Source organism: Ylistrum balloti, unplaced genomic scaffold (genome assembly GCF_031769215.1).
Source record: "Ylistrum balloti isolate Yb309-2 unplaced genomic scaffold, AGI_CSIRO_Ybal_v1 Utg371088, whole genome shotgun sequence".
In the NCBI taxonomy this organism is placed as follows: domain Eukaryota; kingdom Metazoa; phylum Mollusca; class Bivalvia; order Pectinida; family Pectinidae; genus Ylistrum; species Ylistrum balloti.
Genome location: NW_026782600.1, coordinates 394570 through 410764, shown reverse-complemented (window position 1 = coordinate 410764; position 16195 = coordinate 394570). Strand labels below are relative to the sequence as shown.

The following is a 16195-nucleotide window of genomic DNA, read 5'->3' as shown; positions in this document are numbered from 1 at the left end:
CACCCCCGATACTCCAAGAGTTACGATTACTTTCGCTCTCTGTACCCGTTGAATATTTTGTTGGCAAAGCTGAAGGTATCAGGTACGACACCTTCTAGAGATGACGAAAAGACTAGTTAGATTCTTTGATATACATCACATAACAATATGTTGTAGTGGCTTTAAAGTTTGGTGTCGTTATTTTGTAATCCTCGCCGTAACATATCGGTTATGTGACAGGTCTGGTTTTTTATGAAACCCCGCTGTAGACCAATCAAATTACTTCGCTTTTATCGAGGGTAAGGTAACTGTTCAAGTGCCCAGAAGTGATTGAGCTTCTGAAATATCATCAATTGAACTTGGTATGGACATGATAGCAAGGCACTTGTCTAAGAAACGGTTCTGAAACTGTCATTAATCTTCGTTAGATAATTCTCACTAATTATTACATTTGCCGTTCTCAAATTACAACATTCCAACTATCAATATCGGGGACTTGTCTGTCAACCTTTCTTCTGGTCGGTGACAACTAGGCATGCCGGAGAGACGACATATACAATTCAGGAGTGTTCCTTCAGTTTATTTCAGTAGATGTATTATATCCATTGCCTGCAATTGAAGGTTTCTTTTATTCTGGAGAACTTTCAAAATCATTTAACAAAACATCCAAAACGTATAAACTCTATAGATATTTATTTGGAAGTTCGATATATAGATTACTTCCGTGATGAACCACTAACGTATTAGATTTGTGTCATCATGGAGCAACTTCAACGCTTAAAATCAAATCAGTCTGACGTTACAGGATTTTTTTCTCGAAATCACAATATACTCGTTCTGATCTCCCTGAGACGATATACTCGTTCTGATCTCTCTGACAATATACTCGTTCTGATCTCCCCGAGACGATATACTCGTTCTGATCTCCCTGAGACGATATACTCGTTCTGATCTCCCCGAGACGATATACTCGTTCTGATCTCCCCGAGACGATATACTCGTTCTGATCTCTCCGATACGATATACCCGTTCTGATCTCCCCGAGACGATATACTCGTTCTGATCTCCCCGAGACAATATACTCGTTCTGATCTCCTCGAGACGATATACTCGTTCTGATCTCCCCGAGACAATATACTCGTTCTGATCTCCAGGAGACGATATACTCGTTCTGATCTCCCCGAGACGATATACTCGTTCTGATCTCCCCGAAACGATATACTCGTTCTGATCTCCCCGAAACGATATACTCGTTCTGATCTCCCCGAGACGATATACTCGTTCTGATCTCTCTGACAATATACTCGTTCTGATCTCCCCGAGACGATATACTCGTTCTGATCTCCCCGAGACGATATACTCGTTCTGATCTCCCCGAGACGATATACTCGTTCTGATCTCCAGGAGACGATATACTCGTTCTGATCTCTCTGACAATATACTCGTTCTGATCTCCCCGAGACGATATACTCGTTCTGATCTCCCCGAGACGATATACTCGTTCTGATCTCCCCGAGACGATATACTCGTTCTGATCTCCCTGAGACGATATACTCGTTCTGATCTCTCCGAGACGATATACTCGTTCTGATCTCCCCGAGACGATATACTCGTTCTGATCTCCAGGAGACGATATACTCGTTCTGATCTCCCCGAGACGATATACTCGTTCTGATCTCCCCGAGACGATATACTCGTTCTGATCTCCCCGAGACGATATACTCGTTCTGATCTCCCCGAGACGATATACTCGTTCTGATCTCCCCGAGACAATATACTCGTTCTGATCTCCCCGAGACGATATACTCGTTCTGATCTCCCCGAGACGATATACTCGTTCTGATCTCTCTGACAATATACTCGTTCTGATCTCCCCGAGACGATATACTCGTTCTGATCTCCCCGAGACGATATACTCGTTCTGATCTCCAGGAGACGATATACTCGTTCTGATCTCTCTGACAATATACTCGTTCTGATCTCCCCGAGACGATATACTCGTTCTGATCTCCCCGAGACAATATACTCGTTCTGATCTCCCTGACAATATACTCCTTCTGATCTCCTCGAGACGGTATCCTCGTTCTGATCTCCCCGAGACGATATACTCGTTCTGATCTTCCCGAGACAATATACTCGTTCTGATCTCTCCGATACGATATACTCGTTCTGATCTCCCCGAGACGATATACTCGTTCTGATCTCCCCGAGACGGTATCCTCGTTCTGATCTCTCCGAGACGATATACTCGTTCTGATCTCCCCGAGACGATATACTCGTTCTGATCTCCAGGAGACGATATACTCGTTCTGATCTCCCCGAGACGGTATCCTCGTTCTGATCTCCCCGAGACGATATACTCGTTCTGATCTCCCCGAGACGATATACTCGTTCTGATCTCCCCGAGACGATATACTCGTTCTGATCTCCACGAGACGATATACTCGTTCTGATCTCCCCGAGACGATATACTCGTTCTGATCTCCAGGAGACGATATACTCGTTCTGATCTCCCCGAAACGATATACTCGTTCTGATCTCTCCGAGACGATATACTCGTTCTGATCTCCCCGAAACGATATACTCGTTCTGATCTCTCCGAGACGATATACTCGTTCTGATCTCCCCGAGACGATATACTCGTTCTGATCTCCCCGAGACGATATACTCGTTCTGATCTCCAGGAGACGATATACTCGTTCTGATCTCTCCGAGACGATATACTCGTTCTGATCTCCCCGAGACGATATACTCGTTCTGATCTCCAGGAGACGATATACTCGTTCTGATCTCCCCGAGGCGATATACTCGTTCTGATCTCCCCGAGACGATATACTCGTTCTGATCTCCCCGAGACGATATACTCGTTCTGATCTCCCTGAGACAATATACTCGTTCTGATCTTTCCGAGTAACTGGCCTTCATCTCACCCTGTCGAATGGTAAAGCGACAAAATTGATGGCCGAGAGGGTCGATAATGAATCTACTGTGATGGGAATTATATATAAATACTAACTTTTATATTCTCTGTGTATGTATTTAGATGTGTTGCCCTGTTGGTCTAATGGCCATGTATAGCTCTGCTTGTCATTGTTGTAAATTTCTGTTTACTTACTCTGTTTTATTACAAGAGCAGCTGCTGTACAGAGCAACTACGACTTTTAGAATCCATCTTGTTGTTTTAGGATAAAAACGTGATATTCTTGTGGAAAACTATGTTTCCTTACATGTTTGTTTTTTAATAAACAATGTTGCTTTCCTGGGTGTAATCGTTACTCCTGCCCAATGTGTTATTTCCTTTAAAGCTTTGCCTGTATACCGATGTCTTCGGTAGTTGCCAAGTTACCCGTAAAGCCGCTGTTTGATGGTTGTTTGAAGTTGCTGAATGTCTTTGGGGACCTTGTTGCCTTTCTCCATACTTTGATGAGGTTATATCTGGTTAAGGGAAATCAGTTTTCTATAAAGCGTAGATTGACTTCATTTTCATATCATTTGGATCTTTGGTTCTTTGAAACAGTTGTGATCCACACACTGAACAACTATAGTATTGCTGAGCATCAGGAGATAAACACAATCTTAACTGATAACTGGTCCAACCCCAAGACAGATATCTTTGAAGCCATTTAGATTGCCATCCTATAACTTAATAGCATTGCTGGACATCAAGAGGTTAACAACTGATCTCTGTCCCCACCCCTTGGGAATTTGAAGCTCTATATGTTGGATGATCAGGGGAAATATTTTCCTTCTAAAGAAATGTAAAGTTTTGCATTACTGACTTAAATATCCAGATGAATGATACAGGCTCTCTGGGCCCCTTGGTTTTATTTTCAGTAGATATGAAGCCATTTAAAGGAAACGATTTTTCTTGTTGGATATTAAAATGAAACATTTCCCAGAAGTTATTAACGACAGTAAAAGCATTCACGATCAAATACCAAGTAAACAAATATGCCGACTAATAAAATAGTTTGCTGGCTTAAGGTTAAGATTTTATATTCTGTTTAGTTTAAATCTTTGTTTATTTTCACGATGGTTTGAGCTTTATGGGGGTTTTCCCCGATGATGGAGTGAGGTCGCCATATATAGAAGGCTATAAAACAGAACAAGCCATTGTCCAATTTATATCTATCATTGAAAATACATCAATTTTGTTTGAGTAAAAACAATATTCAGACAACGGGTTCATTGTGTCGCTTCGTCATTTCTTCAGTATTACAAAGTCTACAATCACATCCTTCAGTGATGCTTTATCTTCACGCATATATTTGAAGTCGTTTTATTCTGTATATTGATGTTGTTAAGATAATGCCGTGTTTCTATGTGTTCCGTTATAATACAGGAAAGAAAAAGCGAATGACGCCGACTCTGTCCTTCCACCAACATGTAGCATATTGATAGGTGCACTGAACGAGTGAGTTTCTACTTCTACCTATTGATCAACCTCCTTCATAGTATTGTAGATATTGTCGACAACTAACGTTTTACAGGAGTAAGAGGAAATAAACTGATATTGTACAGAAACCTGGGGCGATTTTTAAATCCTTCTAGGGTGTCACCTGGGGCGAGTTTGAAAGCTTTCCAGGGTGTCATCTGGGGCGAGTTTTAAAGTGTCAGGGTGCCAGCTATGTGCCAGATCAGTTTTTTTCGTTGAGATGGTTCAAGGAAAGAGATGAGAGTCGAATCGAACAGAGCTTTGGTTTCATTATATATTCAGGAACAATGTTGTTGGAAATTTGTACGTTAGGATAAGAATGTCGTCTTTACGTCTATCAGATTCGCTCAGTTAGTTGAGAAATATTGCATTTCTTTGGGTGACACGAAGCTGGACGTATTTGATGCTCGCTTGTGTGCATGTTGGTTGTTGTATACCTTGCTCTCATTTGAGAACGTGACATTTCTGACTTGAATTGACCAAGGTTTACATGGCGGATGTCGTTGCTGAAGCATAAGACACTTACTCTTTAGGAACACCTGGTCTTATTCTCCTTGTACATTTTTTTTAGTCTCCGTGTAAATATTTCTTTTGTTCATATTTTGTTCTAGTTTTATTGGATTTGAGTTTGGATTATATTACAATATTTCTGATGTTTAAGTACTGGTTCCCATGTCCACGATGTGTAACGCATACACTTTCTCGGATTACATGTTCTGCAATGATTTGCTTTGTGACTAGTTGTCAACACTAAGAGCCGGTTTGACTTAGTTACTTTGACACTGTTTTCGTTCTTATCAAACGCAAATATATTGACGATACCATACAGATTTTACGAGTATGAAGAATATCGTGAAAAATACATATATTCTATGTATGAAAAGACGACGCCATCTGCTTTTCATTGTATTTTATCATTTCATGCTGTTGTATGGTAAGAATTGAATACAAAACCGCTTTGACATACATGTACACTGGAAATATTTAATGCAAAACCAACCTATACAGCTTTTGCTACATTTTCGTTCGAACAGGAAAATCGGAGAATATCATTGCAGTGACTAGAAAGCAATACTGTGATTGATCAAAACTACGAAAGTGATATCATCACCGGAAATGTTATATAATCACTAGCGATAAAACTACTCAGATTTCTCATATCATCAGCTTTTATCAAATAGATAATTTTTCTTCTCTCGAAATTCTTTTTCGTTTCGAAAATTACACTCCTTGTATTGGATCCCTTTGATCACCGTTTTGGTTACCCTTTTGAGTACTCTGTCGGTCACCGTCTTATCTCCAGACGAGTTTCCACGTTCAGCAAAATATTGACCACTTATATACTCTATTGTCTGCTGTTGTTATTAAAGAGAAAACGATCAACCATTTAAACTATTCCAATATATGTTACATCTTTATTTCAACAATAAAAACATTTGAAGAGAAAGACACGACAAACTATGGAATGCATGCGGGACTTCCGAACACATCGGTTACAATGATACAGTAACGATTAAATTATTTGTGAAGCCTAATATGAAAATAGGCAAATATTTGTTGATGTAAATAAAGCACCAAGGGCTTAAGTGATAGTAAGATCAATCTGAACAAACGAATGAGAAGACCGCTGGTGTGTATGTGTTAACTAAATCGAAAATGCATCAATAGTTGACATAATAATGAATATATATACATAGTATTAACACGTTTATTGATCCATCCCTGAAACACAGACATTGACACCACGTTAGACAATACAAAACTGAACTTAGATAGATTGGTCCAGAAATCACTTCCTTTTAACTGAAACAGTTAAAAACAAAAACAACCTATTGGATAGACAGTGTCAGTTTGTTGAATTAAAGCTAAGGTTTTAAGTGTGAAATATTTCCAGCCATAATAAATAACATTTGATTTGATTAAAGCGTGATATATTTACTATATGTAATAAAATTACTCAATAGTTTTAATGTAATGTGTATCTTTCACATGTATATCAGTGTCGTGATAAATCAAGATTTTTATTTGACTTCTATGATGGGAGGAGGAGGGCTTGGAGGTAACAGGATGAGTGTTATGTAGAACACTTTCGTGGTGGGCTAGTGATGGTTTCCACAGACCTCTACGTCACCGACTTACTGTGGGAGCTGTGGGACAAGAGTTTGTCCTGGTGGACGTTAATGCCCATCCTCACGGGCTTGTGTGGTCAACGACTACCTTCAAACAGCGACTACAATTCATCTGTAATGGCCAAGTAATTCCCCTTGATTTGAATCCCATTGAGCACCCTTGGAATAGCTTGCAGTGTCGTGTTTCAGCGAGGACCAACTTCCCGCCAAGACCTTACGACAGCATTGCAAAAAGGAATGGCAATTTATCCTTTAAGACTTAGCCACCGCAAATTGATATGAAGCAACGAAAAGAACAAATGCAAGGTCAACGGAGGTCGTCCTCCCTACTCAGTTTCTGAAGTCAATTTCTGGACTTTTCGTCCTCGGGATTCATATACTCAATTCTTACGGGGTATTTTTACTCTTTGTTATGTAATCGTCGTACAAATGATCAAAACATGAAATCTGTATGTGTAATAATAAAATACCAAATATGCAATCCAAGACTAAATTCATTTCCTGTCATAAATCTATAAAGTGTTATCACAATTTTCTAAATATTAAGAACTATGTAAGATTTTAGTCTTATGATTATTTCTACATGTAACCTCCTTTGTTTACGTGGACGTTTGATATTAAGACAGAGAACGGAATTGAAGGCACGTGATACTTACTTACATAATGTTCTCCCTACAGGTAATATCATATCAAATAGAAATGACGGAGCTTAACAATCGTAATGAGATAGAAATGTGAGAAAATCAGGAATAACAATAAGATTGAGGCGACGTCCATGTTCCATCACACGTCACCGCCATGTTTCCTGGACTAGAGGGATTTTCGTAGCAATGGAATGTTAAAATGTCCTGGTAGCTTGTAGACGCGTAAGTAATTCCACTTTGTCCATCAGGCATAGATGGGAGTTCTCAATCTGAATAACAAAAATACAAACACTGTTATTGATGTTTAAATTCGATATTTTGAATGATCGTCTGTAATGTTATCATTTCCTGCATGTATTCATTCATAGAAGACAGAGTCAAGATACTTTTGATTTTTGGATCTTTCTTTCAGTTTCGAGCATAAATACGTCTAAAGTACAGAGACTGGATTACCTGACTTAATACTACTTTTCTAAGCTAGGCTGCGCTCGCAGAAACGTTTTTCGTATCGAAGTCTAGGGGCTACGGCAGGCGATCCAGTCTACGAGGTTTCCAGATGCCCGAATTGAAGATTTGGAACAGAGTTCATCATTTTACAATAAAGTTAAATAAAGCTGCCACCTTTTATCGTAGTTAAATTGCCATAACACTGGAACAATTAGGTTTTTTTCGGATAAGATTTTTTCAGGAAGAGACAACACGTTTAAAGAAATATGTTATCATGTGATAATGAAATTCTTGCTCTGCATGTTCACTCTCACAGAATTATAATGACGTTGTCCACTTTGAAAGAAGACTGAAATATCTAACTTATTTTGAAGTAAAATCATTTGGATATACCAGAAGTGGCAATCAGTTAGTTTGAGACCATATTTGATCAATTGCTTTCTTTCTACCAGAAGAAAGAGTTGAATAAATTTGCTTAGTTTTCCGTAGTGGGCCCCTCCTCTAAAGCAAAAGAAAAATATTTTCTTCAGGTCAGTTACCGTAGCAAGTTATATTGTTGACATCACATTATGCAAATAATCCTACACGTGATGTATCAATCTCAATAAAAACTACATCGATATGTGAATATACTATATGTATTAAAGGAAATAAGGTGATCTGACTTAAACAAGAGTGGATGTTATCCTAAGATTTGAAAGACATTATAATGTAATAGATAACATTTTATATGTCTTTACGTCGTTATTGGACTCTTGGAACTAGAACGTTCACGAGTCTTTACTGAACAACAGGATCTAGAAAGAGTATTCATGTCTGGTGGGCATGTGTGAGTGTGGAGAGTATTTCACGGCCCCTGTGTTGCCATGTATCAACCTTCAGCTGCATTCCATATCACTGTCTTAATATACAGCTACATACTAAATCATCATTCAATATAGACTCAAATTACACCGGAATTGCCCAGTCATTTCATGGTGGGGCATATTGAATGGACATACCATTGTCTTGGCTGCATGTTATATCTAAGTTTTCCCATACACCATTCGCGTTGCAGAGTCTACCTCCTGTCCCAGACTGCCATTCATAGCCTGTGTCACATGTGTATTGGATGGTGATGCCTGCAGGTGCTACTGTCGCCGTGGTGTACGCATTTTGCATGTTTGTTATGATAACACAGTCTGAAAGTTTTGAAAATAAAAAAAGTCAAAGATGACACATTTGATATTAAATCACATAACGTTTCGTGATTTCCTGGGGAAAAGTTGAATATGGATTAATGAACGACGACGTTTTGAGTTTCAACAATTTTTAAATGACGCGTTTTAACTACTAACATTCCATTTTGTTGATTTGATGGGATAAGTCAGATACAAGGTAGATAATGTGGTAAATTATACAAACTTGAAATCAGCATTTCTGTTCGGATCAGATATCGCGATTTACCAGTCTCGTATTCATATCAAATATCCAGTTCAACACATGTTAACAGACAAAGGTGTCACATCAACCGAGTACATTGATGAACATTGTTAAAGAGAGGAAATCCATATGCCTCACATACGGTATGGTATTGATTCGTAATATTCTCAACACTGTTCATAAACATGCCCCCATTTTAGAACTCATTCAATCTTCACACTCGGAAAAACGCAATATGCACAAACATTGAATATAAAGACAATTCAACAGAATCTTAATTTAAACACAAATTCGATGAAATAAGAGCAAACTATGAAGAAAAGATTTGAGACCCCAGAAGTACAAGATGTGTCCCGGAAAGGTAGGCATTTTCTGCTCAATCGATGACATCTGCAATTTAAATCTTAGTTGCTTCCAGGAAACAATGACTGCTTTCAAATGAGAACAAGGTATACAACAGCATAGTTATCAGGCAGACGTATCTACAACTGCTGGTTGAGACTGACTGTGTAAAACATAGCTGATTCTACCTGGAAACCAGATTTCAAAATAAAACTTCTAGCATATATTGTATAGATAGATAGATATAAGCATTTTTTTTTTCAGAAGAAGACATGTTTCATACATAAAAATAAATGCCAATTGGTCTAAAAAAAACATAGTCGCAATATGACAAGGAAAGCCTGAACGTATAATAGGTTTACACCGCTGAAAGAAAGTCTGATATATTTTCATTTAATACGAAATAAATCATGAAAACATGAAATTCCTTGCTTATTCATTGGTTTTTCTTCTTTTCTTTTTTTTTCTTAACATCAGCATTGATCGGCTCCAACCTCTCGAAGTACTTACATCATTTATGTAGGACATGGTCTCAGCCGAGAGACACATATTCAAGTGTTGCGTCCCCGAATGATTCAGGGTTAAGCTTGTTGTAGATGTATTTACCTGGTATACACACCAATGAAGGTTCAGACCACGTTATGTTAGGCCGACATGTAATGAAACCGGAACCGGAAGTGTTGGTTGCAGGAGAACAATGGTATATCCTGTTTGATCCTATGGTCGTGTTACCGGCAGAAACAATCGCATTAGAAATATTTGGTGGATTTCCACAATCTGAAAAAAAATCACCTATTGATGGCATTTATCTGAATGGAAACTTTCAACGATGGATATGTAATTTGTAATTATCATAAATGACAAATGTAAACTAAATTGAGACTCTTAATTGAAATCTTTACCGTTAATATTTTGAAGCTGTTTAAATACCATAATGACTTGGTTTGGCTATATTTAACGGCCCGTCGACAGCCAACAAAAATCAAAAGTTACGACGGAGTTTAAAGTTGAAATACACATCGTTAAGGGCAAACAGTTTACACGTAGTCAAACACTGAATCAGGACGACTGAACCCCTAACTTTAATTTTGATTTGATTTTGATATTTCATAAAAAAAAAATACTTCAGTCTAGATTGATTTGATCTTTTCCCATTTTTTGACTAGATTTAATGATATGATACCTGAACAATGAGAAACCGGCTCTGACCATTGTCCATTTGCCAGACAGGTGGCGTAGCGATATCCTGTGGTGCCTGAAGGACATGGAAGGTACCGGAGGACCCCAACAGGAATCATGGTTTGTGAAACGTCATCATCGTTTGAATCATACATGATAAAGGGAGGAGGACCACAGGCTGAAATGGGCATAGTATTTAATACAAGCGATACGGGTTATATATTTAATTAAGCTTCATTTTCTTGGTCTTTTCAAACAAAATTATCATATGTATCTAGGTTTTGCAAGCAAGCAAAATCACAAGAACACATTATGTTACCAATATCTCCGCTCTCCGTTCAGTGAACTATATCATATACAATACAGCACTATTACGATATAAAGTGTTCACCCAGCAATATTTACATCCGCACTGTTCCAGGTACAGGTGCCTACGGATGAAGCCCATTATATGTTATTATCAAACAACATACAGAAGTGATGTTGCTAGTAATATACAAATTAGTGCATACAATGTCCTTCTACCAATTGTAGTTGATTTGGGTATTTAAATTCATATTTGTTTGTATGACATATTAGATAGTAATTATACAGAGAAAATTAATACATATAAATACGTTGCTTACTCTCTGTATTATGTCGATTGCCAATGGCAACTGATGGAAAGTCATTCTAGCGTTTTCAAACACATGTATACAAAGCCACCCCACCCCTATCCCCCTACCCCCGCGCCTTTTAAAGAAAGGGAAATCTTCAAAAGGGATATTCTGAACAAATTAGGAATTCGTAAGATGCTATTTATGCGTCAGTCCAACACAAAAAGCACCTGGGGAGGTGCTTGTGTAGATAGCTTAGGTATTCTTGTTGCAAAGTTCTGTTTTTTTTAGATTCAAAAGATTTATCTCTTTTAATTCTGGTCAAGTTCACCTTTTTTTGGAAAAAAGCAACAGATCATCAGAAATTTATGTTTTGTAATTATTTAAGAAGGTATGTAGTTTAAACTTTTCTCGATTTTAAATATACACAGCCAGGTTCAATGTATAATCCATACATTACAGAAGAAAGAGCAAAACCGACTCTTGCGCCTCCTAACTTGACTTTCCCCACGCATATGACAAATCAAAACATACGTCTCAGACACAGGACGCAGGAGGCAAACTTTGGTCTAATGAAGGATATGTTTGTAATAATAAATGTATTCTTATTTGCTTCAATTGTTTCAGAGCAGTAATCTTAGAAGAAACATTTGCAGTTACTTCCCCTGAGAAACAATTTATTGTGGCAATGAGAATAGGTGAAAGTCAGTGGTTATTTGTTGCATGTAAGGTTTAATCTGACGTCAAGTGGTCTGGAAGAGAAGAGAACAATGTTCGTCTTGGCTGGATTAGTGAAAAATAACAAAGATTGGATAGGAAAAGTAAGTATGAAATCAGATTCTTCTCCTGTGACCAAGCTCATAAGCCATTGTGAGATATTGTTTACAACAGCATACGTTGTACATGCATGCAGCGTACTAAAGCCATAATCAGTGCCGACTTCACAGGCTATAAGAAGCTTAACAGCAGGTAAAAACACGTGTTGTTAAGTTTGAGTCTATAGGTAATTAGAAAACTGACCACAAGAACAGACAATATTAAGTCAAAAAATGTTTTTACCTGTTATTATACAAATCCGGGACGTGGACGACAAACGCACACAGGAAGTGTAATTTGGGCAGTCATGGTCATAACAGGGTCCCATCAGAGCTTCATTCTATTAGATCAAAACGTCATAGTTTTCAAAGGAAACGTAAAGACGAACATTCTAACGTAACTCATATTGCAATGCATAATGAAAACATGCTTAATTCACAATTTCATCAATTGTTGAAGGCGAATGCTGAAACATTCCGTTCTAAATATGTCGGCTTATCGTTTATCTATATTTGATTTATTTAGAAAATACATTTCACTGGAGTTAGTTATTTTTTAAGGGTAAGAATCAATCAAGAAATGTATAATCTTCATAGCAAGTAAATGAGACGCCTATATAGGTATTTAAGCATTGATGTCATTTTTTTAGTTTCATAGGCGTATGAAAAAAAATTGTTTGCAAACTGTATGAATCCGCGTAGAGGATTCATTCAAAAGTCTGCAAACAAACTTTTTTCATTACAAAGTATAAGAATTAATCAAAAATGTATTATCTTCAAAGCAAATAAATGAGAGACACCTATATATCTATTACAAAGTATAACAATTAATCAACAGATTTATTTAAAGCAATGAAATGATAGACACCCTTATACAAATGAGCTATTGCAAAAGCAATCGAGAACATTTTTTGTAAAATCAAAATTTCAGAATACGGAGTTATCGTGCATTTCGTCATCTCTTTCACACATATCTGCAGACATCTCCTATTATGGATTCATTCCGGACATTTTTTCTGAATTTTCCGGGCTTTGGAACTTAGTAATTTTCCGCAGTTTGGTAGGGAAAGGGGTACCAGTTTTTGTAGAATCAACTCCTCCTAGAGTTTGTGACGTAGAAACTTGAAATTTTGTAGCATGTTTAAATATATGTTGAAGATGTGCACCTATTTACTTAGGATTTATTCCGGACGTTTTTTCTTGATTTTCCGGGCTTTGGAACTTAGTCATTTTCAACAATCGGGCGTGGAAAATCCAAAATGGCAGCCTTTGCCTCTGATTGGTTTCATATGTTGTTTTAAACGCGATAGCCTCTCATTGGCTGAAGTTGTTTTGAGCACGATATATAACATTGCGCTCATCCTGCAACCCGGCCAATTTTGGCTTTGCCCCATTTTCATTCGTTTTCTGTGCTGATAACCAACCATCTCGATGATGATTTGTTTTGTCTAGATAGATGATGTGTTAAGACCAAGAGTATGATCGAAAATCGACAGAATCGTGCTAATTAATAATGAAAATGTCTCTATGATAATATATGTATCATTAAGCTTTCATAATCAAGATACTTACTTAAGTTTATTATCAACGACGAACTGAAATATTTATTTATTATCAACGACGAACTGAAATATTAGTTTATTATCAACGACGAACTGAAATATTAGTTTATTATCAACGACGAACTGAAATATTAGTTTATTATCAACGACGAACTGAAATATTATTATCAACGTGAAATATTTATTTATTATTTATTATCAACGACGAACTGAAATATTTATTTATTATCAACGACGAACTGAACTGAAATATTAGTTTATTATCAACGACGAACTGAAATATTAGTTTATTATCAACGACGAACTGAAATATTAGTTTATTATCAACGACGAACTGAAATATTAGTTTATTATCAACGACGAACTGAAATATTTATTTATTATCAACGGCGAACTGAAATATTAGTTTATTATCAACGACGAACTGAAATATTAGTTTATTATCAACGACGAACTGAAATATTTATTTATTATCAACGACGAACTGAAATATTAGTTTATTATCAACGACGAACTGAAATATTAGTTTATTATCAACGACGAACTGAAATATTTATTTATTATCAACGACGAACTGAAATATTAGTTTATTATCAACGTTATCAACGACGAACTGAAATATTAGTTTATTATCAACGACGAACTGAAATATTAGTTTATTATCAACGATTATCAACGAACTGAAATATTAGAAATATTAGTTTTTGATATATCAACGACGAACTGAAATATTAGTTTATTATCAACGACGAACTGAAATATAAGTTTATTATCAACGACGAACTGAAATATTAAGTTTATTATCAACGACGAACTGAAATATTAGTTTATTATCAACGACGAACTGAAATATTAGTTTATTATCAACGAAATGAAATATTATTTATTATCAACGACGAACTGAAATATAAGTTTATTATCAACGACGAACTGAAATATTAGTTTATTATCAACGACGAACTGAAATATTAGTTTATTATCAACGACGAACTGAAATATTAGTTTATTATCAACGACGAACTGAAATATTTATTTATTATCAACGACGAACTGAAATATAAGTTTATTATCAACGACGAACTGAAATATTAGTTTATTATCAACGACGAACTGAAATATTAGTTTATTATCAACGACGAACTGAAATATTAGTTTATTATCAACGACGAACTGAAATATTAGTTTATTATCAACGACGAACTGAAATATTAGTTTATTATCAACGGCGAACTGAAATATTAGTTTATTATCAACGACGAACTGAAATATTAGTTTATTATCAACGACGAACTGAAATATTAGTTTATTATCAACGACGAATTGAAATATTAGTTTATTATCAACGACGAACTGAAATATTAGTTTATTATCAACGACGAACTGAAATATTAGTTTATTATCAACGACGAACTGAAATATTAGTTTATTATCAATGAAATGAAAGTCAATGAAAGTCACCGCATAAAAACAAAGATTGAACAACAAACTGTTCCGATATTCTGAAAGTTCAATAAATGTTACAGGATAAATAGTATATATGACCAGTTTCTCAAATTATAAGCTGGTGTTTTGTTCGGGACATATCTTTTATCATTCTTGTCAAAATACAGTTTTTTTAAAGACACTCACCGTGTATTATCTTCAATAATAATTTTCCAGAATGTTTACTTTCTTGAAGTGGATTACGGGTTTCTGCATGGTGCTATCGTTATTATGATAAGAACAAAAACAATTTACTGTCAAGAAACAGTGTAAATCAAAACTATTGTTAGTCAACCCCTTCAGTACGGTCTATGACCCCATTCTTAGTTGTAACATGTTAAAGATGATTTTTTTTAATTTTTACTGTAATAACAAGTAAAGGTTTACAAACATTGTATCAATATAAAATTGATCAATCAATTAGTTTATCCTTTATTACATTATATTAACTTTCCCCCCTCTTTTCCATAAAATTATTCACCATTTTGTTCTGGTATCATACGTACAAAAATTTCATTTTGAAGAAACTGACTTACCAAAACAACCGTGGTCCTGTTTCCATATATGAACCCAGGATTTGCGTGGAATTTTCCTGGTGCCGTGCTGGAATCGTCTTCGATAAGTCGACATCTGAGATGCGTTGTGCTGCAAGTGAAGGATTGACATCCAGATTCCAAACCACAACATCGAGCACACTCATACAAACCAATCTCACTGATAGACTTATACCCCACACTGGACAAATAAAAGTTACTTTGAAATTTGGGCACATCTAGCTGTATTCCGTTGATTACTGGTAATATATGAAACATCAGTAAGGAGATCTTTAAGGGCATATTTCCTAATTAAAGGTTACATGCAGAATCATACAAAGCTAAGTAAGAATTGCGTAAACCTTGTAAAAGATAGTAAACGTATTATCGTATTGAGAAGTATGATATATACCTAATCAATTAAACCAAGGACATGTACTGATGAATAGCTACTAGCTAACTAGTCGATGGAACTTTTCTTGTTATAAACATAACGCTGAGGGCTTTTATTGAAACAAATGCTTTGAATACCACTTTACAAAAACGATTCAGCTTGACATCAATGTTGATGTAATATATATACATATATACATGTAAATAACCTTCTCAATTGTTTTCTGTTGGAAAAGT

General features: G+C 36.2%; 1 protein-coding gene across 1 annotated transcript; it reads right to left on the bottom strand.

Annotated features, from left to right (window-relative positions):
• Positions 1–8606: 8606 nt before the first annotated feature.
• LOC132560624 (sushi, von Willebrand factor type A, EGF and pentraxin domain-containing protein 1-like) lies at positions 8607–15868 on the bottom strand. The gene is made up of 5 exons (XM_060225288.1): positions 15569–15868; positions 12233–12329; positions 10582–10755; positions 10005–10175; positions 8607–8815 (listed from the first exon to the last, which is right to left on the bottom strand). Exons 1-5 carry the CDS (start codon positions 15866–15868, stop codon positions 8607–8609), a joined length of 951 nt encoding a protein of 316 aa, XP_060081271.1.
• Positions 15869–16195: the final 327 nt, after the last annotated feature.